The sequence below is a fragment of the Choloepus didactylus genome, chromosome 21 (genome assembly GCF_015220235.1).
Source record: "Choloepus didactylus isolate mChoDid1 chromosome 21, mChoDid1.pri, whole genome shotgun sequence".
NCBI lineage: Eukaryota > Metazoa > Chordata > Mammalia > Pilosa > Megalonychidae > Choloepus > Choloepus didactylus.
Window position 1 is genome coordinate 28,019,938 of NC_051327.1, and position 25,781 is coordinate 28,045,718.

A 25,781-nucleotide genomic window follows, 5' to 3' on the forward strand; every position below is an offset into this window, starting at 1 on the left:
CTAAGCAGCGCCCGGGCCTTCCTGGCTGGCCGTGGGGGTGGACGCGTGTGGCGGGCAGAGCTGGGCCAGGCCTGAATCCTCCCGCAGGGCAGCGGCTCTGTGGCCGGCTCGGCTCCCACACTCGCTGCCTCTGGGCAGAGACCAGCACCCCCGGCCACTGTGGGCGAACAGGTGGGGATGCCAGGGCCCCCCTTCCGGGTGATTCCACCCCAAGCCCACTGGAATGTCCCTCCGTGCCCCCTCTCGGGACCCCTTCTTTCCAGGGGAGTTTGTGCTTTCTTGGCTGCCAACACCTTCCTTTTTTGTTTTCTGGCACAGGGATGTTTGGGGTTTTTTTTTTTAATAATAAACTTTACTTTTGGGGCAGTTTTAGGTTTGCAGAAACAGTGCACAGAAGCTCAGCGTCCCCTGCCCCCACAGCCTCCCCGTCTGGCCGCAGCCGTGTCATCGTCCTGAGGCCGAGTCCTCGGTGCCCCCTCCGCAGCCTGTGGGCTGTGACAGGTGCATCCTTTGAGACGGGGTCACCCCTAAAACCCCGGACCCACCTCGTCACCCCCCGACCCCCTGGGAGCCCCGATATCCGACTGTCTCTGCAGTGTCGCCTCCCCCAGAGCTCCCCGTCCTTGGGATCCCGCAGGGAGAGGCCTCTTCAGGCTGGCTCCTTGCCTTGGGCAACGTGCAGGGAAGGTGCCGCGTCCTTCCGTGGCCTGACGCCTCGTTCCTTTTTGTCTCTGAGCAACATTCCGTCGTCCGGACTTGCTGCGGTTTGCTGACTCTTCCGCCCGTGGACACACGTCTTGGTTGCTTCTGGTTTGGGGCAGTTACAAATAAAGCTGCCATAAACCTTCATGTGCAGGTCTCTGGTGAAAGTAAGTTTCCAGCTCATGTGGGCAAATACCCAGGAGTGCGACTGCAGATCGTAGGGCCAGCCTGGGCTTAGCTCTGCTGGAAACTTCCAGAAAGTGTCCTCAAGTGGCTGCACCATTTTGCATTCCCGTTCCTTTTACCCCCGGGTACAAAAGGTTTATTGCTTACAAAAATAAGCAACCTAGCATGACAGTACATCAGAACACAGTTCTCATATAAATGATAACATCTCATGAAAATGACGTAAAACTCAGATCCAGGAACTACTCACCAGCATCACTAGGTACCCAAAAGAACAAGCTACATCACTTTCTTACATTATGGTCTAAAAAGTTGTTGTCTAACTTCTATAAACTACCCAAGTCTCTAATCAGTCCCATCAACCACAGAGACAGGATCTGCCCTTTAAGAGGCTCAGCCTTCATCTACTACATGATGTTTCAGGAAAGGCGGGGACGGCTGCACTGATGTTTCAGCAGCTCCCGCGGTTTGGGGCTCGAGGGGGGTCTCGTTTGGATTCTTACCACATGCGTGTGTCTGGTGGTGGGTTTGCGTTTTTGTTTCCAGCCTGTGTTATTGTATCTCATTTGTTTCCTCTGGCCTCCCTGAGGCTCAGCGGGTTACAGGCCGGCCTGGGGGAGCTACATGCCCACCTCTTCTATTACCTGAAATTGCTGCATCACTCCACTGTCAACGCCTCCTCGCACTGCCCCTCGGCATCAGACGGCGCCAAGACGCTCCAGAAGCAGCCCCCAAGATGCCAGCCATGGCTCAGGGTGGGCACAGGCATGTGGGGGGACAGGTGGGCAAAGCCTGTGTACCCGGCAAACCCCCCCTAGGGGACTGAGACTCCCTTCTGATTAAGAAACATCCAGAAATAGACTTACAGCCAATATTCTCCACCGGAACCCTCCTGGCATCTCTCACTTGGCACGTGACCCCTCCACCACACCCCACCCTCCAGGGACAGCCTGCCTGCAGCCTGGGCCCACTCGTGCCCTCGCGCTTGCACACCTGGGGAGACTTCCCTCTCACGCATACTGAAAGAAGCTGTCTCTTTCCCTGGAGAACCACTCAGGTGTCTCCTCCTTGGACAATTTTCCCCAATTCCTCCAGAAGGCTGGGCCATGCCCTCTCTTGGGTCAGCAAGGCACCTGGAATCTATCTCTGTCCTATGTCTGTATTGCACCTTTCATGACACATGGTTCACCACTATTTGCTTAAAAGGCAGTCTCCCATTGGACTGGGAGACTGAGGAAGGTGGACCTCCGGCTTTATTCATATCTACAGCTTCCATACCCAGACCAGGGTCAGGTGCACAGCGTTTCTCGATGAGTGGATGGATGGATGGGTGGACGGGTGGATAGGTGGGTGGGTGGATGAGTGGGTGAGTGGATGGATGGATGGATGGGTGGGTGGGTGGATGGATGGACAGATGGATGGATGAATGGATGGGTGGGTGGATGGATGGATGGATGGAGGGAGGGAGGGATGGGTAGAGGGATGGATGGATGGAGGGATGGGTGGATGGGAGGGTGGGTGGGTCGATGGATGGATGGATGGGCAGGTGGATGGATGGATGGATAAATGGATGGGCAGATCGGTGGATGGATGGATGAATGGATGGGCAGGTGGATGGATGGATGGATAAATGGATGGGCAGGTGGGTGGATGGATGGATAAATGGATGGGCAGGTAGATGGATGGATGGATGGGTGGATGGATGGATGGGTGGGTGGGTGGGTGGGTGGGTGGCAGGATGAATGGATGGATGGGATGGATGGGCAGATGGATGGATGAATGGGTAGATGGATGGATGGATGGCTGGGTGGGTGGAAACATGGATGGATAGATGGATGGATGGATGGATGGATGGATGGATGGATGGATGGGTAAATGGATGAGCAGGTGGATGGATGGATGGGTAGGTGGGTGGATAGATGGATGGATGGATGGATGGATGGGTAAATGGATGAGCAGGTGGATGGATGGATGGGTAGGTGGGTGGATAGATGGATGGACGGATGGATAGATGGATAGATGGATAAATGGATGGGCAGGTGGATGGATGGATGGGTAGGTGGGTGGATAGATGGATGGATGGGTGTGTGGCTGGTGCATGGATGGAATCTTGAAGTAAGTTTAATCTGAACTTTCAGTGAAGGGTAGGGTGGCATTGGAGCTGGGATGCCAAGGGTGAGTAGTCACTGAGAATAGCCCCCTCCTTTTTGCTACCCCGTCCACGCTCCATCCCCTAACTGATGCCTGGCCTGAGCAGCAATTTTTCCAACCCATCCCTCCAGGGCAGATAGAGCCCATCAGGATGACCCCTAGCCACCGGACCCCAGCCACAGACACACCCAAGAAAACACTAGTCACTTTCTGGTTTGCTTTGCTAACAGTTTAATAAGCCAACACTGGGACTTGGCCCCGGACCCCCGCATCCCCAACCCTAACCCAAAGCACCCTCCATGCCTCTTCCTCCCAGGAATAAGGGAAGGAGCATCTGCAGCGACGGGAAGGAGAGAGGACATTGTGGGAAGCAGGCATCAGAGAAGGGCCGGGGGTGGGAGCAGGGCCTGGGCGCTTAGGGGTTCCTCTTGATTTGCTGCTTGATCCAGCTCTCGTAAGTCTGGACGCGCGCGTAGACACCGATGCCAGGCTGCCAGCTACGAAACCCCCAGCTCACCACTCCCACCTGGAGCCAGGAGCCTCCCTTCTTGCAGACCAACGGGCCCCTGAGTCACCCTGTGGAGGAGAAGAACCGTCAGGACCTGACCCCAGACCCCAGGCCCCCGGGCGTCCAGTCCAACCGCAGGGGCTTCGGGTAGCAGAACAGGCAGCGAGGACAGCCCGGCCTCACCTTCCATGTCTGCCAGCCCACAATGCAGTGCAGACCATGTCATCCAGGATGGACTTCTGGCCGCGGAGGAGGGGAAATGCCTCGTGGATCCGCTGCTCGCAGTCCTCATTGCTCAGCGTCGGGACCTGCACCTCCTGCAGGCAGTACGGGGGTGGCAGTGACTCTGCGGGGACAGGCAAGTGAGGGGCGGCCACCCGGGCGGGGGCTTCGCCTCAGTCACCAGCCGGGAACCAGGCTCTGAGGCCGAGCTCAGACTCCCCCAAGCACTGGCTCTTCCGAAGCCCAAGGAGACTTTCATCCCCCAAATGCTCGTTTTAACAGGGAGCAGGGCGGCCAGGGACCCCGACACTCCCCATAGCACATGGTAAGCAGGTGACCAGGCAGAAGTGGGGGGATGTGGGGGCATCCTTGAGCCCAGTGCTCTCTGGGGTGAGCTCTCGCCAAGTTCAGCCATTTCCACAAAATGAGGCAAAACAGGGCACCCCAAGAATACAGGAAACTATATTCCACACACCCACACAGCACAGAGTTGGGGCCCCCTCCCACCCACCCAAACACGAGTTGTCTTCTCTCCCACCCCCGTTTTCTGAGCTTGACTCCCTGGGCTGGCTCACCTGAGCCCTGCACCCCAGTCCCACCAGGAGAAACCCCAAAAGGTGCAGAGAAGAGGCTTGTCTTTCAAACGCCTTCCCAGGACCACCCCCCCTAAGCCCACCCATGTCCCCCGGGCCTCTGCTCAGCAAACAGGTGGATTCTGCCCCAGCCCGTGGTCCAGCAGTTGTCGTGCTCAGTGGCCTGCAGCGATGCGGACGGCAGACCGACCAGCCGGAGGTGCCGCGACTCGCTCACGGGGTCTCCAGCTGCAGCAGGGCGATGTCCGCCCCCAGGTAGTAGACGGTGTAGTTAGGGTGGACGATGACTCGGCTGACGTTGAGCAGCACCTTGCCCCCGTACAGGTGCACGTCCCCAGCGTGGACCCTGAATGCTGAGGGGTCAGCATCTTTCCTGGGCAGGAAAAGCCCCGGGCTTCTCAGGGTCTGGCCTGGGCACCCCCAGGCCCTGCCCACTCCCTGAGTGCATCTTGGCAGTCCCATCAAGCCTGCTCTGTCCCTGTCCCTGCCGTCCGCCCAGCGTGAGACCTACCGGAAAATGCAGTGGGCAGCGGTCAGCACCCAGCGGGGGTGGATGAGGGAGCCCCCACAGATGTGCACCCACGAGGCCCAGTGGTAGCCGTAGACTCTCAGGCTGACCTGCCATGGCCACCGCCCCTGGCGGGCATTGTGACCCCTGATGATGCCCACCAGCTCCTTCTCGGGGACGGGTGCTGCAGAGACCATGGAGAGATGTCAACCCTGACGCCCACACCCAGGCCCACCCAGGGCTCTGGAAGGCTCCAGGCAGTCAGCCGTCCACCCTGAGGCCGGGTCCCAGAGACGGGGTGGCCAGAGCCTCCCAGGGAGAAAGGGCTTGGGTGGGTCAGCACTCACCTGGGGTCCCAGCGATGGAGCCCCCCAAGAAGGGGAGGGTCAGGAGCAGCAGCCACAGCATCTGCAGGGGAGAGGGGAGTGGAGGCTGGGACACGGGTGCTGGGGCTGGGTGGACGGGGCGTTCAGGGGCAGACAGGAGCAGACGGGGGTGCCGAGGGCTGGCCTAACCCTCAGCAACGGGCAGGGTCCTGATAGGGGGGCTGGAGTCGGCGAAAAAACGAGACAGACACCTTGCTGTGTCCGGGTACGAAGATGAAATCTCCGACCAAGCAGAGCATCAGAGCTTTATTTTTATAATTTTCTATAACATACACACTAGCATTCAGGCATACAATACTAGAATAGTTTGGCTGAATCTCAGACACTATTTATTCTTACACAGTGATCAATGGGTTTGCAGGGACAGACTCCCTGGAGCGCAGCAAGACACAGTGCCTGGGAACAGGCTTAGCAGTTCCTGTTATTTAGTACCAAGCAATCTATAACTATTTTTTGTGTTCATGTTTTAGAGTCTGTTAATCATTACCTTTTTATTTCTTCTAGCTAACTCTTTCAGAGCTTGGGAAGGGGGATTTTGAGCAGAAAGGGGGACCTATTGTCTTCTAAGAAAGGAGCAGGCATTGTCACTGCGCTGACGCTAATGCAGGGTAAGCTGCTGGCTCATTGATGTAGCTAGGTGTGGGAGCATTCCACCCCCACAGAGCCCAGAAGACACCAAATGGGAAAAAGAGGCAGTGTGAATATAAGAAACATATAAGAAACAGCATAAGAAACAAATTCCTTTTAGGCAGGAGTCATAGGTGCCACTCGACGCTCCGCCTTGCGGAACGGTCACCACGACATGTACTGAAGGCCCAGGGACCGTCCACTAGGCCGACTGCCGGGTGCTGAATTGGCTGCCCATATGGGGGTGCGCAGGGGTGGAGAGAGCTGGGGGTCGATGCAGGTGTGGGGTGCACTGACCTTGACGGGCTCCGCAGCTCTCTTCTGCCCGGGAACTCCCTCACCCCTTTGTCCTCCGGCCACAGGATGTGGGCGCTGGGGCTGCCCCTCTGTGGGGGACGGGCAGGGGCCGGGGCTTCCCTTCTTCTTGTGACCGTCAACAGCTGAGGGTCCGAGTGCCCCCACAGCCCAGCGGCCGCCCCTCCACTCCTCCGCCCACCTGGGTCTGTGGACAGACGTGCGGCCCACCGTGTCCCCACCCCCAGCACCCCCAGGTCTGTCCTCGAGGCCTGAGCAGTGGAGGGGGCGGCACCCGCGTGTAGAAGGCCTTGAGGGGCACTGGCTGCCCTCACCCTCGGACCCCGTCCCAGGCCCAGGGAAGGCCACGTGTCACCTGTCCCTTCGGAGGGCAGAGCCTCCGATGGAAACTCCGATCCCGGGTCCTGGACAGAGCCTCTGCACGTGGGGCGCCGGGGACGGAGCCTGCTGGGGTGCGTGTGCTTCGAGGCCACGAGTGACCGCAGCCAGGGCTGTCCTGGGGGCCACAGCCTGTCCGAGGGGCCGTGCTTCTGAAGCCCCAAGGAGCCCCCCACGAGGCCTGGAAGGGCAGACCTGCCCAGCTCCCCAGGCCAGTGTCCTCCGGCCACGTGCGGACAGGCACCCCGAGGTGGTGCTGTCGAATGTGGGGTCCCCAGCACAGCTGTGGGGGGGCGTCACCTCCACGGCGTCCTCGGAGGGGCCTCCCGGCGCGGCCTGCGGTGTCACACGGGTGCACACACACCTGCCTGTGCTCCCGTGAGGGAGCGTCTGTGGGGCGGGGACAGAGCGGACGGGGCCGGCGTGTTCGGCACCTGTGACCCGAGTCCCGCCGCCTGCTTGACAACCAACCCGCGGAGCCCTGGACGTCGGGGCTCGCGGGGGGCTTGCGGGCGCCCTCAGGCTCCTCTCCCTGAAGCTGCCCCGGGCAGGTGGGGTGGGAGGAGGGGCCGGTCACCCGGGTGGGCCCCCCTGCGTCCTGGGAGCCCCCGGCCCCAGCAGGCCCGGGACAGTGGTCACCCTGGGGGGTGCCGACAACGTGACTGGGGACGGCACCCCCCAGGAGGGGTGGGGCCCTTGGAGCCGATTTGCATGAAGTCGAGGACCCGAGTGACGTGGTGACCCCCTTGCACGAGAGGGCGTGGGAAGTGGTTCCTGGGGCTGCGAGAGCCTGTGGTCTGGGCCCCGGGCCCCTGAACCCCTTAGGGCACCTGCTCCAAAGGGAGACCTCTCAGGCTGCAAGCAGTGGTGAGTGTTTCTCAGCCTGCACCCCCAAACCCCTGCCCCGTGCTGCTGAGCTGCCCTCCTGCAGGAGGATGAGGGGCTGGGAGCCGGCACGGCCTGGGAGGGGCCGCCCCAGGGCCTCTTCCCCCCAGGTTGGGTCCTCAGGGCACCCCCAGCCTGAGAGAGCCCTCAGGGTGAAGACAGGATGCATGGTCCCGGAGCCCCTCCCAGGGGCCAGCCCTGCACCCCATGACCCTCCTCAAGGTCACGGCCCAAGCCCAGGCTTCCTGTGGCAGGACCCCTTGAGGCTACAGGCCGAGGGCCCATCCACCACGTGCCACCCCCTCGGCTCTGGCCGCAGACAGCACCCAGGTCAGGGGGCAGGGACTGGGAGCTCTGCACGGGGAGGGGCTGGGAGCCAGGAAGGGTCTGGCCCAGTGAGGGGGTTCCAGGGGCAGCCACCTCTGCAGGACCCCCGGGGACTGCCTCAAGCTCTGGAGCCCCCAAGCTCTCACCCCCACCCAGCAGGGGCTGCAGTGCAGGAGCTCACCTGGCCTCGCACCTGGCTCCAGGCGAGGAGGGGTCTGCGGCCCACCTCCTGCTGGGGAGTCTCCAAGGGCTCTTGGGACCCCTAGGACCCAGCAACAGATTGGGAAGAAAGAGGGGTACAGACCAGGTTCCCCCAAGAAGCTTTTGCAGAAGGTCCATGCCTCTGCCCCACCTGCCCTCTCCCCCCACCTGCCCTCTCCCCCCCACCCTCTCCCCCCACCTGCCCTCTCCCCCCACCTGCTGTCTCCCCTCCCCACGCACACCCCGGCTTAGAAAGCAGGTCCGGGAGCAAGCATGGAGGAGCGCCGCGGTGGCCGGCTGGGACTGAGTGGTGTGTGGGGCTGAGGGGTCCCTCGCCACGGGACGGACATCTTCTTTGACCTTTAGGCGCTTTTATTTTTTCTTCACCCTGAAAAGAAAACAAAATTCTGGACTCAGGACTTGGCAAAGTATTTGCACGTCCTCTCCTGGAGCGGACGTCCTGCTCCTCTCGTCCCCGCTTCCCCTGCGCCTCACAGGAAGCCCCCCGCGACGCGGCCGTCCCACCGCCTCCCCAGGGAGAAAGGAGCGGCCGCTGTGGCTTCTGTTTAAGCGGAAACGGGGAGCTTGGATGGTGCATTTGCGAATTCCTGGCCTGTTCTGAACACGGAGACTAAGCAGCGAGTACAGGTCACTCCGGGCGTGTTGTGTTTGTTTGTTTCCATCTTCCTGTCCCGGCCACTGTCGATCCTGCAGCGTAAATCCCAAAACACGTCCCGACCCGAGAGCCCGCGCACAGCCCGGTGCAGCGAGAGCAAAGGCCCCGAGACGAGCGGCCCCGCGGGTGGTCTCACGTGTGCAGGATGCACCGCGGCCTCCGTGAGTCCCGCGCGTCTGCAGGCGCAGGTCCGCGTGTGCGGCTGAGAGGGGGATCTTCCTCCCAGGGAAGGCAGCGGCGTTGGCTTTTCTCAGAAGTCTGTGGACATTGGGTGCTTTAAATGGTTCTCATTCTCCAAAGGAAGATCCGGCTGTGCAGACGCTCACCCCGCGAATGCCAACGTGCATTTAGTGAAAGGTGGTCAAAGAAAACAAAAACTGCCTGTGTCCGGCGATGGAAACCTTATTTACCTCCTTGGGCTGCGACGCTGCTATATTCCAAATTATGTCGTCCCCCCATGCGGAGTCTGATGTCACTTGAGGGTTGGTTTTCCACGCTGCTAAGGCCAGAGGGAAGTGTCGTCAGTGGCTGTTCTGTCCATTCGGGGCGATGGACCCTACGGTGTTATCTGCCTTCAGCTTTGGACGACGGGGGGGGATGAAGGAGGTCCTGACGGCGACGTTGTGGGGCTGCACTTACTTAAAAATGCTAATAAACGGTAACCTGCCGTAACCCTCCAGCCCTGCAGGTCCTCGTCAGCGCCACACGTTTGTGCTCATCTGTCGGCCGCCGTCTCGCTGGTCCCCGCATCTCACCTGGGGCCCCGGCGGGGATGCCCCGCAGCTTATGAATCCGTTTCGAGCTGAGGAGTTGTCGGTTGTTTCTGGGTTTTTGCCACCACAGGCGAGACTGCAGAGGTTTTATTTAGATCAAGCTCCCGGGGCCAGGGCTCTGCAGCTCCCGCCCAAGGGTGGGGTGGGGTTGGCTGCAGCGAGCACCCATCACCCCCACCCCCACATGCCGCTGCCCATTTGCTTCCCGAGGGGCTGCACCCATCTCGGGCACCGCCAGACTGGGAGTGCGTGGGGCTCTGAGTCCCGGGCACTGGACGTGATCCTGCCTCTCCGTGTGTGCCTATCCGAGGGGCACACGATGGTGGCCTGTGGGCCTTTCAGCTCGTCCTTCCCCAGGACCGGGGAGTGGACGTTGGGGGTCGTGGGTGTTCCGGATTCTTCTTTACGCACAGCCTCCTGCTTTCTCAAACGCTTCTGCCATGTTTCTGGGATGTCCCTCGGGTTGAGAACTGTGGACGGGACCAAGTTCAAGACCCGGCTTGGCTCCAAGCCCCTCCCAGCCAGATGTGCCCCTCCAGGGTCGCTGCCCTGGGTCTCAGAAACGGCATCAGACTTCAAGAGCCCACTCGGAGCTGTCCTCCCCGGGCGCCCCCAGCAAGACAAAGGGGCCCAACCCGACAAGTGTCACCCCTCTGTCCTGCCGTCTGGCTCTCCACTTACCGCACATCAACCATGCACCCCGGTGGCGGAAAGAGCCCCCCACGGCCTCAGTCTGACCGGGCCGGAGCAGCCGGGCTCTGCAGGACGGACCGGCGGGGAATTCCGCGGAGCACCGGGTGCTGGTAGACATGTGCCACCCCCACCTCTCGGGAGAGAGCACAGCAGCCTGGGCTGCCGGACCCCAGGCCCAGCTCCCCACAGCGGGCACCCGCCGCGTCGGGCATATGCCTCTGGCTTCCGGCCTCCTCCCACCGCCGACATGACCTGCCGAGCGCTCTGTGCCCAAAGGGTCCGCTCGTGGGTGAGACAAGGCGAGGGGGGCACCACGTTCTCCAGGAGGGCCGGGCAGGGCTGGGCGAGGCCGGGTGAGTCACGGGTGTGTAATATCAGGGATGCCAAAGCATCCCACGAACAAGGTAAATAATATGCTCCCACACGCCTCTAAAACCCACAGCAAACAAAGTATCAGCAATTTCAGTGGAGACAGAATCGGACAGGGCGGGGCTGGGGTGAGAGGGGTGAGTTGAGCAGGTGCAGGGCTGGAAACCGTCTGCTTAACATTTTGAGAACTCACAGCTCATTTGAAAGAGCAAGGAGCAAGTGACATCAGATTTTTCTATAACAAGAATGGATGCAAGTACATGGCAAAGTAATATTTTAAAATATTAAAAATAGTGAAGCAAAAAAAAAAAAAAAGAACCCTGCAAGCATTTACTCATTTGCTATATTCCTGCTCTGAAGACACAGATGCAGTGTCACTCGTGTCACTTTACTTATTTATTTTTTTAAAACCATCTATGTACATTCCCTTTGTATTGGTAGAGTTGCAAGTCCAAAAAATCATTTTTGTTTTGTTTTTGTTGTAATGTTTGAATACTATTTAATATCAGGCTTTAATACTGCTGGATTTGCTACTTGGATTACTCATTCAGGATTCAAGGTAAAGCATCTTCTGTTTAATGTACCAGCTATATATCAAAAGCAACTTTGGGTAACTGTAGCCATTGTTTGTGCTGAATTACTACATTAAGATCTGTGCTATGTAACAGTAACTTTTATTTTTGCTCTTCAGTAATTTAATATGTTTACTCACCAAAATGTGAACTGTTGCTTTATGCACCAAAGTTTTCTTTATTAAATCTGTGGTTCAAAACAAACATTTCAGAAATTACTTTTGTAATAATTTGCAAGTAACTGTTCTTTTATCTTGCAGTTGTTTAAGCCTGTGATCTTTTCTCTCCCAACTATGAATTCTCCAATAACAGGTGCAAAAAAAAAAAAAAGTTTAAAAAAAATAGTGAAGGAAAATGATTTAGAATCGAGAGCATTCTTTCAAGGATGAACACGTGAGCACGTGATGCGTATCCTCTCAGGCACATCAGATAGCAAGCTTTAACGCTCCTTGAAGCCGTTTAGATAAAGCTCTTGAATAAACGGAGAGATAAATGCCAAAGGTGTTGTAAGAGACATATCCAGTGAAGGAGATCAGTTATCTTGGTAAAGTCTACTATTACCTTTAAAAAATAGGAAAGAGATAACCTATCTCAACAGTCTAGATGATATCAGATCTGGCGGGAAATGTGAGAAGCCGACAAATCTCTTATCTTACATATCTTACATAGAGACAGCAACTCTAGAAGACAGGTAAGAAAGGAAGAAAAAGAAACATTAAAATAGTTGAACGATATAACATAATAAATTAAGGTGGAAGAAACCAGTCTGAGTATGTCAAAAATTGGAATAAATACAAAGGGGATAAACTCACTAGTTAAAACAGACAAATATTGAAGGTGGATATAAAAAAAATCCAGACATATGCTGCTTATAAGAGAGAAGCAAGAGTTGAAACTAAAATGATGGGAAAAACATATTACGGACAAGTACTAGCCAACAGATAGCAAGAGTTATAAAAATATTTTTTTTGATAAATTGGACTTGAGCAAAATTTAAAACTTAGAATCCAAAGACAGGGAGACAATATTTGCAGAACATAGAATATGTGTATTCAGAATATAATGAGAACTCTCAAAACTCCATTGGTGAGAAAACAACAACAAAATAAAAAAAAAAATGGTGCAAAAGATTTGAGCAGACATTTCGTAAAACATGGTGACAAATAAGCACATGAAAAGGTGTTCATCACCGCTAGTCATTAGGGCAGTGCACCTTTACACCAACACAGACCTATCAGAAAGGCATTTTTAAGAGCTGAAAACACCAAGGGCTGCTAAAGAAGAAATTAAATGTACGCCTACCACACATGTAAGAAATGAAAACTTATGTCCCCATGAAAACCTGTATGCAAATATTTAAATGGGGTTTGTGCATAATCACCAGAAACTTAAACAGCAGAAAGGTCCTTCAACAGGTTAATTCGGGTTAAAAACAAAAAGAGGCAGGAAAACAAACTGTAGTGGGAAGAAATGAACTACTGGCTCCAGCAGCGACATGAGCAAGTTGCAGATGCATTCCACAGTGTGAGGAGCCAGACTGCAAAGCGCTGAGCTGGGGCCCCCTCTCCGTGGACTTCTGCAAAGGGTACAATCGGAGGGACAGAAAACAGGCAGAGCTGGCCAGAGGCTGGGGCGGAGGAGAGGGACACGGGGGCTCAGAGGAGGGCTCGGGAGCACAGTCAGCGTTCCGTCCCTATCTTGAATGTGGCGGTTTCCCAGCTACACGCGTGTGTCAGAACGCATAGATCCGCACCCTGACACGGTGAATTATTCTGGATGTGAATTAAACCTCAATAAACCCCACCCTACAAAAAGGTCACAGAAACAACTATTTGATAAAATAACCATGAAAAATGGGAACATGAAAAAAATCTTACAATTGAAAAAAACACCAGGCACAAACGTAGAATATGACTCCCGGGAATGAATCTGTACCCAGCATCATGGGATGGAGAACATCTTCTTGACCAAAAGGGGGATGTGAAATGAGACGAAATAAAGTTTCAGTAGCTGAAAGATTCCAAACAGAGTAGAGAGGTCACTCTGGTGGATATTCTTATGCACTATCTGGATAACCCTTTTTAGGTTTTAATGTATTGGAATAGCTAGAAGTAAATACCTGAGACTATCAAACTACAACCCAGTAGCCTTGACTCTTGAAGACGATTGTATAACAGTGTAGCTTACAAGGGGTGACAGTGTGATTGTGAAAACCTCGTGGCTCGCACTCCCTTTATCCAGTGTGTGGATGGATGAGTAGAAAATGGGGACAAAAACTAAGTGAAAAATAGTGTGGGATGGGGGGTGATTTGGGTGTTCTTTTTTACTTTTATTTTTTATTCTTATTTTTACTTTATCTGGTATAAGGAAAATGTTCAAAAAAATAGATGGGGGTGATGAATGTACAACTATATGAGGGTACTGTGAACAGTTGTTTGTACACAATGGATAATCGTATGGTATGTGAATAAAGCTCAGTAAAACTGAATTTTAATAAAAACGCCAGGCACAGATTATTTTAAATGTGAATCCAACCAAAATTTTAAGTAATTAGCCCAGTTCTGCAAAAATCTTCCAAAAGTAGGGAAAGACAGGCTCTTGTACTATCCTACCTAAGGGGTCGCAATGACAACAGGAGGAAAATCATTATAAGGGAGATGCACCCACACATAGAGCTGCAAAAATCAACAAATCATGTAACCAAATACAAAAAGGATAATGCACACTGACCACGTTGGGTTTATCCCAGGAATGCAAATTGGTTTATTATTAGAAAACCCATAAATGAAATTCACCCCATGGACAGACTGAAACAGAGAAGCAGATAGATGATAATCTAAAAAAATTCAATGCCACCTCATCATGTAAAAAAATAATAATAAATGTCCTTGTAAAGTTTATAGAAGGAATTTCCTTTATAGATATGGTAAAGCATATTCGTAAAAATTAAAGCCTAGAAGAAACATTATCCTAAATGGACAATTATTGGGAACATTCTCTCTAAAACATTTTTTTTAAACCAAGCCAAGAAGGTGTGCTGGCCCGGCTTTGATTTAACATTGTATTGGAAGTCCTCAAAAGTGTCATTTTATAAAAGAAGAAACTAAAGGGATCAAGTTTGGAAAGGAGGAAATAAAACTGTCATCACTTGCATATGATATGGCTGATTTATCTAGAAATAAGCTGCATAATAATTATTGGAAATAATAAGAGTTTAGTAGGATTCTTAGGTATAAGATTAATATACAAAATTCTGTTGCTTTTCTATGTACCATCCTCAAAAACTAGCAAATCGCATGAGGACAGTGTTTTCACGGTCGGTGAGAATGAGTCTATCAAAGGGGGTGATGCATTTAGAACATCTTCTCGGAGAGCCGGGTAGGGGGGTCACTCGGCCCGACCTGGGGCAGGGGGCAGGTGCCGGCCCCCTTCTCGGCCCTGTGCCCGGCAGGCCAGCCTGGAGCCCCCTCTCCCCGGTCACCCCAGAGCCCGGCCCCTTGAGGCCCTGGGCAGGCGCTGGTGAACGCGGGAGGCAAACGGGGTCCTGATCTCAACAGAGAACTTGGGGCCCGGCCGACCCCACAGACTGGGTGAGCAGGAACAAAAGGCAGCACGGGGTAGAAAGGGGATCCCACGGGTGACCCCTCGCCTCCCCCGAGTAATCTGGGGGTGGGGTGCCCATGCCAGTTCCGGAGCGACGGCGGTGGAGCCAGCCCCCCGGCGGAGGCCACAGGCAGGACACACGCTTGTCACTGGACGCGGCCACCCCTCGTGAGCTCGTCCCTGGGACGCTGTCGCAGTCCCACCCAGGCACCTTCCTCGGGTTAAACCCGACAGGCCCACGAGCCCCCCCGGACCTCGCGGACCACCCCTGCTCTCTGTGCGGGAGCTGGCCGCATGGACCCTGCCGCCCCCCACTTGTCCTCCCCACGTGAGTCCCCCTCTGTCCCCAAGGCCTGGCCCGCTGTGGGCGTTTGACGACGAGAAGGGGGGAGGCGGAGGGGGGCGCAGCCAGGCCAAGCCCCCCGAAGCACCGAGCCCGGGGTCAGGGCCCCGAGCAGCTGCAGCTCCCAGCCCACGCCATCCTGCCCTGAGGGACCAGAGCCTGGAGACCCCAAAAGCAGCCCCACTTGCGGACAAACACACACGGCCACGCGGAGCCTGCTCTGCACACGGTTTAATGAGATTCAAGAGTGCATGGAAGGTAGTGGAGCCCCCGGGCCTCTACCCACCAGGACCCCAGGGAGGGCAGGGAGGGGGCGAGCCCGGGGTCGGGGGGCCAGGAGGTTCCTTGGAGCAGGGGCCAGGGTGAGGAGCACCACGGGGTGCTGGGGGGTGAGGCCGACCCTTCTAGGGGCTGACGTCGCTGGAGATTTGCTGGCGGATCCAGGACACGTAGCTCGACACGCGGGTATACACCCCAGGGAGATCACGGATGGTGCAGTGGTGGCCCCAGCTCACGATGCCCACCTGGACCCAGGTGCAGTTCCAGCGGCAGACCAGGGGCCCCCCGGAGTCACCCTGGGGGAGACAAGGCACTGGTGAGCCACGGGCTGGGGGTGGGGCAGAGGGGACAGGGCGGGCGGGGGTCTCACGTGGCAGAGGCCGCGGCTGGGGGCGCCGGCGCACAGCATGTCGTCCCTGATGACCCGCCCGGTGTCGTTGGACGGCACATCGTGGCGGTAGGTGCGGTCACAGGTGGAGCTGTCCCTGATGTGGACGTCCACCTCCTGCAGGTGGTAAGGCCAGGGCAGTGGCTCTGTGGGGACACGCGGAGGGAAGGGGGGTCCATGCCCTGCACCGCGGGGAGCCCGTGGCAGGGGCACTGAGGGAGGGGTTCCCCTTGGAAGACTGTGCTGGCAAAAGTGGGGGGTCCAGGACTGCCCCCCGGAGCACAACAGGGAGGGGGAAAACGGCCAGTGAGTGCCCCTGCACCCCTGCAGCCTGCCCCCCTGCTCCAAAGGGGACCCCAAAAGATGTGCCAACGAGGAAAAGTCTCTGCTCAAACTGCCATGATGCCCGCTGCTGCCAGGTCTCTCCGAACCCCCTGCCCCTCACCTCCAGGCCCGATGTCCCCCCAGCCGGTCACCCAGCACGTCTTCCCCACGGGGACCCTCGACAGGGCGCTCGGGAGACCGATGGGGCTGATTTCATCTGAAAGTGCCACGGGGGCCTCCAGTTTCAACAGGGCGATGTCTGCGCCCCCCCAAGCCCCACTGCTGGCGTTGTAGTCGGGGTGCCGGACGATCTGCGTGATCTTCATCAGCTGGTTGTGGTCACAGAGCCTCAGCTGCCCGACCTGGACCCTGTAGGCACAGGCCTCCAGGTCCTCCCTGGGGGGACCGGAAGCTTCTCAGCGGTGCTGGCCATGGGGCAGGGCCCTCCCCAGGCTCAGAGCCAGAAGGCAGAGGGCGGGACCCCCGAAATCCCACCCTGGTGCAAGGACCTGCCCTGGCCCCCCACTCACGGTTCCATACAGTGGGCGGCGGTCAGCACCCACTGGGGGTTGATGAGAGCACCCCCGCACCAGTGCTCCCACCCGCGGGCGCTCTTGCTGTAGGATCTGAGGCTGGCCTGCCACGGGTACTTCCTGCCCGAGACATTGCAGCCCCCAGAGATGCCCACCAGCTCCTGTCCTGGGTCGGGATCTGGGGGAGCAAGTGGAGGGGGCATCAGGGACCCAGACAGTGAACCCCGGAGCTGACCGGGATGGAACCAGGCCAGGTGATGCTGCCCACACCCTCAGGGTCCTACGAGACCTGGGCAGGGGCCGCACCTACCTGGGGTCACAGGCACGGAGCCCCCCAGGCAGGGGAGGGTCAGGAGCAGCAGCTGCAGCATCTGCAGGGGGAGGGGGGGCGGGTGAGGAGACCAGGGGTCCCCGGGGAGGGGAGGGTGGCGGGGGTCCATGCGCCACGTCCTTACCGTCCCGGGTCGCCTGCCACGCTCTGCTCCGGGGCCCCTGCGCCCCTTTATCTGCCATTCAGAGGAAGTGGGGGGGGGGCCTGCCTCTGGGGGTGGGGCGCTGGGGACCGACAGGGCTTCCTGTCTCCCTGGCCCCGCGGGGATGGCAGCAGCGGGTCCATCTGAACTGCCAAGTGTCCCTGTGGGGACCAGGAGGGCTGTGGGAACGACCGTTCTCTCCACAGCCCAGAAACTTCCACTGCCCTTGGGAACCCTGGCAGCCGGGCCTGGGGGCGGGGGGCAGGCAGAGGGGCCCCCGGTAGACACCATGTCAGGCGTTCAGGGCAGCTGGGCGCCGGGCCCACTCTCTGGGACCTGCCCTCCCCTGAGGGCCTGGGACGGAGGGGCTCCTGCTCCAGGGGCTCTGAGCAGCTACCCCGTGGTGGATGGTGTGTGGACTCGGGGTCCCCTCTCCTCCCCGGCACCAGGCTCCTTGGAACCCCAGGGCCCCACCCTGGGATCAGTGTCGCAAGCGGAGATGGACCAGATGAGGCAACGCGGGGCATTGCCCAACCCGCCCCCAAACCCGCCCCGGGCCCCCGGGCTGAGGGGCAGAAGGGATGCTGCAGCCCTGGAGAGGGGCCCAGCCCACCCCTCCTTTCCCTTCAAGTTGGGGCCTCATCCAGCTCCCCAGAACTCCAGACTCCTGTGGGGGGTTTGCCTGGAAACGGATTTCAACCGATTACCTGGGGGTGCCGGGGAGCCACTCACAGCTGGACCCGGGGCGCCCCAGATGGCCCTTTCCTCCCCCCAAGTGGGTGCCTCGGCCAGGGGCTGCAGCCTGGCGTCTGGGGGTGCAGGTGGTTGCCCAGGGGCCACTGTTGCTGATTCGATGTGGGAATGAGAAAAGGGGAGCCCTCAAGGAGGCCGGGGGTCAGGGGAGGCCACGAGGTCCTTGGGTGCGGCCCTGGGCATCGGCTCGGGGGCACCGGGACCCCACCAGGGGGGACCCCTGCTCTTGGCGCTTCGCTCCAGCCCAGGGGCGCGCTTGGCTGCCCCCGCGTGGCGTCCGGGAGAACTGCAGGCGCTGCCCGCGCGGCCTGGCTCCTCCCCGACAGGGCGCCCGGGTCCCCCGTGGGAGCCTCCAAACACCGTGTGTGGGGGGGCACGTCCTCCGGGCGGCTCCCGAGGCGGTGCTCTCCGAGGTGACCCGGCCCCCTGCCCTCTGGTGGGTCTCGTCCTGGCATTCCGAGGGGCCCATCCCCTTCCGGGCCCGCGGGGGGTCTCATTCTCGGGGTCCAGGGGGACCTGGGGGACGCACCGCGGGGCAAACGAGTGCACTCCCGGGAGCGGCAGCTCGGGGCTCCTCACTCTGCCCCCCATCCCACCCCAGCCCCAGCCCCAGCCCCAAACGTGCCCATGAGGGGGCTCTTCCCTGAATCTGGGTCCTGGATGTGTCTGTGGGGGGTGGGGGCGCCCCCTCATTTCTCCAGCGGGGTCCTGGCTGCCCACCCTGGAGCCTTGGGCTCCCGCATCCCGGGGAGGCAGCCGGGCAGGTGCTGGGGCTGGGAGGCGGTCACCCAGGCCCCCGTGCTTCCCGGGCCCCTGCAGGGCGTCCCAGGTGGGCCCGACGGTCCCCAGGCGCAGTCCTCGGCCTCGGAGGGAGCCGGGCGGGCAGGAGGGCCAGGAAGGGATCCTATCCCCCCGCCTCCAGGGCCGCTGTTGCAGCCCCTCCGCCGCCCTGGGCTGGCTGGTCGCGGCGTCGCGGGCGCTACCAGCAGCTTCTCCGCCCGCAGCGCTCGGCGCTGGGTGCCCTCAGGGGGCCAGGGGCCCTGAGTCAGCAAACCCACCACCAGCACCCCAAGGGCAGCCCGGGAGGGCAGAGGAGACAGACGGTGGCAGCCTTTGCGGAACCCTGACTCGGGGGAGAGAATGAAGGCGCCCGCACCCACGGGGCTCTGGGCTGCGCTGGCCGAGCTGTGGTTTAGGACTTCCAGGATTAAACGACCCAAGCACAGCTGAGCACTCCAGACTGTCCTGGAGCCATCGCATTCGGGGGTGTTTCCTCTTCCTCTCTGTCTTTCCTCCGCTCTCAGGCTACACCCTCCTCAGCTTCTCTGCCCAGGGCCAGGTTCCCCCCGCACTGGGGTCGTCTCCCCCGAGAGCCTCATGGAGGCTGGCTCCGGTTTCGCTCTAAAGAACAAGGTAGCTTGGGGCTCTGCTGTAAGAACCTCCTGGGGTGCCGAGGGTGGGGCGCAGACTCCCAGAGGGAGGAAACTGTTCCCAGATGGCTGGGGGGTGGGGGAGGGCCCGTTCCCCCAGCTCCACTGGGTGCAGGGACACAAGGTGACCCCACGGCAAAGGAGCCCAGAAAACGTCCCGCCCAGCTGTGGGGACCCAGCCACCTGCTCGGGGCTCACCGGGAGACTCCAGGGCCCAGGGACCCTGCTGGGGAGCTGCCCACCACCCCCTCGGCCACCCCTATGGGGGTCCCCATCACATTTGGGAAGGGCCGGGCGGAGCCTGCAGGTGAACCCCAGGCAGAGAACCGGGGCTCCCTCCCCCCACACAGGAGGTTCCAGCCTTCAGAGCCCCTGCCCCGTGCAACAGATGGGGTGGAGGAGAGGGGGCTGGGGGCTCCCCTGGCTCCTGGCACCCCAGCAGGGCTTCCTGGGTGACCTTGTCACTTCTGTCCGAAGAGGGCCCATCGAGGATCACCAGGGGTGGCGGTGCTGGGCGCAGAAACTGGGTAGGCCCGTGGGCTGGTCCCGGGGGCTCTGCGTCTTCCCGATGACTGAGACATTCATCCCACTTCTGTGGGGTCATCCACGGGGGCACGGGGTGGGGAAGGAGTGCTGTGCCTCAGCTTCCCTACGTCTACTACGACTGGGGTCTGACCCCAAGACGTCCAAATGCCCGTCCAGCTCTAGCACCTGCCGACCGGGCTCCACGCTGCCCGCCGGGGGATGACTGAGGGGACTTTCTCCTGGAAGACACGCCTGGGATCGGGACTGTCACAGGAAATGCATCGTGGCGGGGAGGAAACGTTGCTGAACCAGGTAGAGTTCGGTTTTCAAACTCTGATTTAGGGCCCAAGGTGGAGCAGTGAGTGGGCCCTTCTCGTTCCTGGATCTCCACTTCTGCACGAGGAGGGGTGCTGCACCCGCCACTGGTGGGGGGCCCCAGGAAGAACCACGGGACCCACTTCCTGTCCACGAACCTCTGCCTCATCCCCGTCCCTGCTCCAGAGGGGATCCCTGAGAGGTGCAGAGAACGAAGTGCTTTCATGCAACCACACCACATGCCCCGTGCGCTCCCTGCCCTCTCCACACACCCCACTCAAGCCTCCTGGACCCTCACCTTGGACCCCGACCCGACCCCATCCAGACCCCCATGTGCCTTCCCCAGGTGGCGCTCAGTGAGGCAGGTGGGAGGGCTATGGGGTCAACGTGTCCTGAGAGCATCTTGGGGGTCGTTTCAGCACTGCTGTCTGCACCCCCAAAAGCAGAGAGGGGACGTTGAGCTTGGGGTGGTGGCTGGCCCCATCCCCTTCACCAGCTGGCTGTGGCCACAGAGTCGGCCCCTAAAGGCACAAGCCTCCAAAGCTCCCCAGGGGGCCACGGCTTCTCAGCAAGCAGCAGTCTCGGGGCCGCCACTGACAGCCCAGGGTCCCGCCCAGCCCTGGCTCTGCCCCCCACTGCCCATGGCCCGCTGCATCCCCCACCCCCATTGCCATGGCCAGTGCCCCAGCAGGGCCTGACCCACCCCCACTGGGGCATCGCGGACCCCACGGTGCACCCCAGCTCTCTCCCTGCGGCAGGATCTGGGGGAGCAGGACCAGGAGCCAACGGGCAGAGGTGACCCCTCCCACAGGGCCCCTCCTCAGAGTTCAGGAGCCGCCAAACAATTCCCAAGGAAACCGTCACCCCCAAACTCGGGGCTTGTCCCTGATCGGTTAGGCTGGGACAGGGGCACAGGGACAGGGCAGGCTCCGGCGTCGGGGCCCACCTGGGGTCACAGGCACTGAGGCCCCAGCAGGGGAGGGTCTGGAGCAGCGAGGAGGCCGGGGCACCCCGAGCTGTTGGGCAGGGGGTGGGGGTCTGTTCCCAGGTCTCTGGCACCCCGTTATCCTTCCAGCCCTGGAAGCAATGAGGGTGGCGGCTTCCTGCGGGGCGGGGCGTGGGGAGTCGGAGCCCCCCTTGGGCTGAGCCCGTGGAGACGAGGAGCTGGTGCACCACTGGGTGCCGGCAGGGACCGGCTGCTGGGCCACCAGGAGAGAAGCTGGCGGGGTCCTGCCCCCCGGAGGGAGGTGGACCTGGCCTGGTGACCCCAAATGGAAAGACCAATAGGACAGGGTCTGGAGCCCAGGGCCTGGGCCCCCCATGCCCAGAACGGCCCCGCATGACCCACCCAGCCGCAGTTCCCACCGGACCCCGGGCGCACAGAAGTGGGGGTGCACGGCGGAGGGCCCAGCGCTCCCCCAGCCTCAGGGCTGGAGGCGGGACTCCCGGGGCTGCCCTGAGGGCCAGTTTGGCCGCATTTCAGGGCTCTGCAGCAGCGCAGCTGCTCCCCGGAGTCTGGGAGGGCCCCCTGGACCCCCATCGTCACATTCCCCAGCGGGAGCGTCCTCAGTGAGGCCTAGGGTCGGCCCGGGCTTCGGGTGGGCGGCAGAGCCTGGCACTGGGCCCTCGGGGCAGGACAGCCCAGCCCAGGAAGCCCTCAGCCCGGCCCCCAGCCCCGGCCCCCCGCGCCTCCCGTTGAAACCATGTTGTTTCCTTACATCTGAGCCAAGGGTCCTGGGGCTCCGGGTGCAGCCCCCGTGGGGCAAGGGCTGGAGACTGAGAGACCATGGGGTGGGGGATAGGAAGGCTGGGAGGTGGAGGGGCTGAGAGCCGGGGACCGGGCTTTGCAGAGGCTGTCAGGGAGCCTCAGGGGCCCCCTGGAAATGCTGCAGGGCACCCCCAACCCCCGAGTCTCCATCGCAGGGGCAGGGCTTGAGCTCCAGCTCCCCGCGGTGCTGTGCTGAGGCCGGCTGGGGCCGGGTGGAGGCTCCCCCATTTCCTCCTGGAAGGAGGAGGAACCCCACAAAGGGACCGTGGAGTCCCTGGAGTCCCCTGAGGCAGTGAGGACCCCGGCCAGGGCAGGAGCCTGCAGCGCCTGCAGCCCAGACGGGCCAGCCCGAGGGGAGCTCCTGGCGTAGAGGACACTGCCATGAGGGGCAGGCTTGTCTGCGGGTGTGGGGGCGGCCTGGGGGCCTCTTCCCCAGCCCAGGGGGCGCACACTAGACCCACTCTGCAGTGAGGGGTGGGGAGGGGTCTTGCCTTCCAAGGCTGGGCTGTGCCAGTGACCCCCTGCCCAGACGGCCCCCCCCGGGTGCTGAGCCCTGAGCCCACCCTGCACAGGGGATGAGAAGACGGGGGCTGCCCGGGGGGCTCAGCAGACTCGCAGGCAGGTCCCCGCCAGCCCTGGGGTCCCAGCTGCTGCACTCAGGGTCGCCCATGGAAGTTTATTCCTCCTCCTGGGGCCGCAGCTCCCGAGAGCAGGGGCAGCAGGGGCGGACAGAGCTCGGGGTGCGGCCCCTCGGCTGCTCCCCACCGCAGGCACCCTGCCCCGGCCCCGCTGGGGGTCAGACCCTGGGGCGCCCCTCCACCTGCCCAGGCCTGACCCATCTGCACCCGGCCATGGTCGGGAAAGGCGGAGACCACAGGCCGCCCCGGGACCGTCGGTGTCTCTGCACAGTGTCTGCGTAGGGAGGGCGTCTGGGCCAGCAAACCCTGAGTCCCACAGGAAATCGGGGTGGGACGGGCTGGAGTCCCAGGGAGGGAGGGGTGCCTGACCCTGATGGCCTCTCCCCTCCCAGGTGCCCTGAAGGGGATGGCCCTGGCTGGTTCCCTTTTTTTAAAAGCTGTTAGTCAGGGGTCAGGCCCTGCTACTTGCAATTAAAGCCTCAGGTCAGATGGCTGTAAGATAAGGGGGCACCCAGGTGCCACCCGATCAGGTGCCTCTTCAAAGCGAGCCGTTCCCTCCAGCTGTCACCAAAGCTGAAGTCAGGGCGGTGGGAAGGGGGTGGTTAAGGGGAGGGGACCCTGTCGAAGGACCCGAGAGCAGCCCCCGTCCACAGCGGGCAGGGCCAGGGGGACCTCACCCTGCTCCCAAGGAGCCGAACTCTGCCAGTGATCCTGTCAGCAAGGCAGTGGGTTCCTGCCAACCTTGACCCTCAGCCCTGAGGGACCCGCGGCAGGGCCAGATACAATGTTCTTGGTTGGCAATTGTTTTCTTTCAGCACTTTAAATATTTCGTACCACTCTCTTCTTGCCTCCCTGGTTTCTGATGAGAAATTGGCATTTAATAGTGTGGGGATTTCCTTGTAATAAATTGTTGCTTTTCCTTGTAGCTTTCAGAATTTTCTCCTTGTCCCTGGTTCTTTGAAAAGATCAATAAAATTGACAAACCTTTAGCTAGACTGATAAAGACAAAAGGAGTGAGGACATAACTAAAATCAGGGCTGAGCCTGGCCAAGGGGGGCACCCGCTTAGGTTCCAGGGGGGGGCCTCTAGGGCAGGGGCCGCGTCTCTGGCTCGCCTCTGGACCTCAGACAGCATCTCAGGCCGGGATCGGGGTGGGTGCTCGGTTTGCACCCCCAAAATGTGCCCGGAAAATGGCTGCGAGGTGAGAGCGCTGTGCCCCACAGACCGTGGCCGCCATGGGGTGGCAAAGAGCCCAGCACTGCAGCTTGGGGGGCCCCGGGCGCTCCCCCAACCCCCGTCCACAGGCGTCCATTTCCCCCTTTACACTCGTTCCATTCTTTTTCTATTTATTAACAGACATTATCTTTGGAGCAGTTTTAGGTTTAGAAAATCCTGCAGGTGATACATGGTACAATTGCTTTATCAATATTAATGTGTCACTATTAAAGTCCCTGCTTCCATTAATTAAAGTCCCTGCTTCCATTAATTAAAGACCCTGCTTCCATTGTGTCCTGGGTTCTGTGGATTTTCGTATCACCACCAGGGTGTCATACAGAATCGTTTCCCTGCCCTAAAAAATCCCCCGCCCCACCTCTTTGTCCCTCTCCTCGCCCCCAAATCCCTGGCAGCCACAATAGTTTAGTATCGCGGTAGTTTCACCTTTTCCAGACTGTCATACAGTTGGAATCCTACAGTGGGGAGCCTCTTCGTAATGGCATTTTGCACTTAGCAATATGCATTTTGGGTTCCTCTGTGCCTGCTTGTAGCTTGATGACTCATTTTCTTTTATCACTGAATACCTCGTGTGGCAGTGCCACCATCCATTACCACTTCCAGGGTTTGGCACTTATGAATAAAGCTGCCAGAGGCCTTCACGTGCAGGTTCCGTGTGGACATAAGTTTTCAACTCAACTGGGGAGCGTGGCTGCTGGGCCGTACGGTCAGCCTTGCTCGGCTCTGTAGGAAACCGCCAGGCTGTCTCCCAAGGTGGCTGGAGCATTTTGCCTTCCCACCAGCCACGGATGAGAGCTCCTGCCGCCGTGCGTCCCTGTCAGCATTCGGTGCTGTCAGACCTTTGGATTTTAGCCATTCCAATAGGTGCCACGGGACCTCTTTGTCGTTTAAGTTTGTACCTCACTCGTGGCAAATGAAGCCGAACTACTTTTCATATGCTTCTTTGCTGTCTGTGTATCTTATCTGGTGGATATCTGTTCAGATGTTTTGCCCACTTTTTAATTGGGTTGTTTATTTTCTTATCATTAGGTTTTAATAGTTTTTTGGACATTAGGATACAAGTCCTTTATCAGATATGTTTTCCAAATATTTTCTCTCATATTTGTCTTTTCATTCCCTTAACAGTAGTTTTCTCAGAGCAGAAGTTTTAAATTTTAATGAAGTCCAAACTACCAATTTTTTTTCTTTCAGGGATAGTGCTTTTGTTGTTGTATCTAAAACTTATCACCAAACCCAAGGTCACTGAGATTTTCTCCTGTGTTATCTTCTAGAAGCTGTTTATTATTTTTTTAATTTCAAATTTTATGTTTAAGTCCATGACCAATGTTGAGTTAATCTTTGTGTGAGGTGTACAGTGAGTGTCTAGATGCATTTTTTGGCACGTGACCGTCCACTGGTCTCTGGTCTCCCTTGGCCAACAGGTTTTTCTAATTGACTTTGCTGAGTGCTTTATTGAGTGAGGTTACCTACCTCTTCTTGGACTTTTTTCCCACGAATATATTTCTTTTGCCATTTAGAAAAAAATAACGCGTTGCACTTCCTGGACCTTCTCACCAGCATTTAAACGGACGCAAATGGCTTCAATCTCAAAAAGAAAACAACGTGCTCCTTCGCTCTGCCTTGTCCTCCACGCACAGCCTGGCTGCCGGCTCTCCCCTTCCCTGACCCTCCTCCCTGGGCCTCTGTCCCCGTCCCCTGCCCTCCCCGGCTCCCGCCGCCTGCTTTTGCCCACCACACCCCAACCCTTTTTGTTCAAGTCACCGGTGGCCTCCGTCGGCCAAACCCCGCGCTCCCGTTTCAGTTCTTGGGCGATCGAGTGAGCACTGTCCTGTCTTCTCTTGGGATTGAGGGCGTTCCTGGAGGGCACTTTCAATGTTTTTTGTCTTTTGTTTTTTATTGTGGTAAAATACACATAACAAAATGTACACTCTAACCGTGTTGAAGCCTGCGTTCCAGCAGCACTGGGCGCTTTTGCAGCATCGTGCACGCATCACCTGTACCTGGTTCCAGAGCATCTTCATCCTCCGGAAAGAAACTCAGGCCCATGAGCAGGCCCTGCCCCTCGCCGCTCCCCACACCCCCGGCCACCACCAATCTGCTTTCT

At 58.8% G+C, this 25,781-nt stretch overlaps 3 protein-coding genes across 3 annotated transcripts; all 3 read right to left on the reverse strand.

Annotated features, from left to right (window-relative positions):
- Positions 1–6,390: 6,390 nt before the first annotated feature.
- LOC119517213 lies at positions 6,391–9,661 on the reverse strand. The gene is made up of 6 exons (XM_037813778.1): positions 9,623–9,661; positions 9,333–9,514; positions 8,643–8,841; positions 8,206–8,377; positions 7,970–8,050; positions 6,391–6,966 (listed from the first exon to the last, which is right to left on the reverse strand). The coding sequence occupies exons 1-6, from the start codon at positions 9,659–9,661 to the stop codon at positions 6,509–6,511; spliced, it is 1,131 nt and encodes a 376-aa protein (XP_037669706.1). The 3' UTR covers positions 6,391–6,508.
- Positions 9,662–15,255: 5,594 nt separating this feature from the next.
- On the reverse strand, positions 15,256–17,150 carry LOC119517958 (mastin-like). Its single transcript, XM_037815047.1, has 6 exons — positions 16,998–17,150; positions 16,853–16,913; positions 16,540–16,720; positions 16,131–16,405; positions 15,668–15,831; positions 15,256–15,593 (listed from the first exon to the last, which is right to left on the reverse strand). The coding sequence occupies exons 2-6, from the start codon at positions 16,911–16,913 to the stop codon at positions 15,423–15,425; spliced, it is 852 nt and encodes a 283-aa protein (XP_037670975.1). The 5' UTR covers positions 16,998–17,150; the 3' UTR covers positions 15,256–15,422.
- A 4,602-nt stretch (positions 17,151–21,752) lies between these two features.
- On the reverse strand, positions 21,753–22,476 carry LOC119517214 (putative protein TPRXL). Its single transcript, XM_037813779.1, has 2 exons — positions 22,370–22,476; positions 21,753–22,182 (listed from the first exon to the last, which is right to left on the reverse strand). The coding sequence occupies exons 1-2, from the start codon at positions 22,474–22,476 to the stop codon at positions 21,753–21,755; spliced, it is 537 nt and encodes a 178-aa protein (XP_037669707.1).
- Between the last annotated feature and the right edge of the window lie 3,305 nt (positions 22,477–25,781).

Excerpts from the sequence above, each read along its gene's own strand:
- LOC119517214 (XM_037813779.1), bottom strand. The coding sequence starts at position 22,476 with ATGGGCGACCCTGAGTGCAGCAGCTGGGACCCCAGGGCTGGCGGGGAC. Across the intron at positions 22,183-22,369 it reads CTTCTCATCCCCTGTGCAGG|TGTCCTCTACGCCAGGAGCT; the intron begins GTGGGCTCAGGG and ends CCCTCATGGCAG.
- LOC119517213 (XM_037813778.1), bottom strand. The coding sequence starts at position 9,661 with ATGGGTGCAGCCCCTCGGGAAGCAAATGGGCAGCGGCAT. Across the intron at positions 8,051-8,205 it reads GTGGGGAGGGGAGACAGCAG|GGGTCCCAAGAGCCCTTGGA; the intron begins GTGGGGGGAGAG and ends GCTGGGTCCTAG. Across the intron at positions 6,967-7,969 it reads GGAGCCAGGTGCGAGGCCAG|ACGCTCCCTCACGGGAGCAC; the intron begins GTGAGCTCCTGC and ends CCCGCCCCACAG.
- LOC119517958 (XM_037815047.1), bottom strand. The coding sequence starts at position 16,913 with ATGCTGCAGCTGCTGCTCCTGACCCTCCCCTGCCTGGGGGGCTCCGTG. Across the intron at positions 15,832-16,130 it reads GGGGGACATCGGGCCTGGAG|AGCCACTGCCCTGGCCTTAC; the intron begins GTGAGGGGCAGG and ends GTGTCCCCACAG. Across the intron at positions 15,594-15,667 it reads CCAGCCGCGGCCTCTGCCAC|GGTGACTCCGGGGGGCCCCT; the intron begins GTGAGACCCCCG and ends TGTCTCCCCCAG.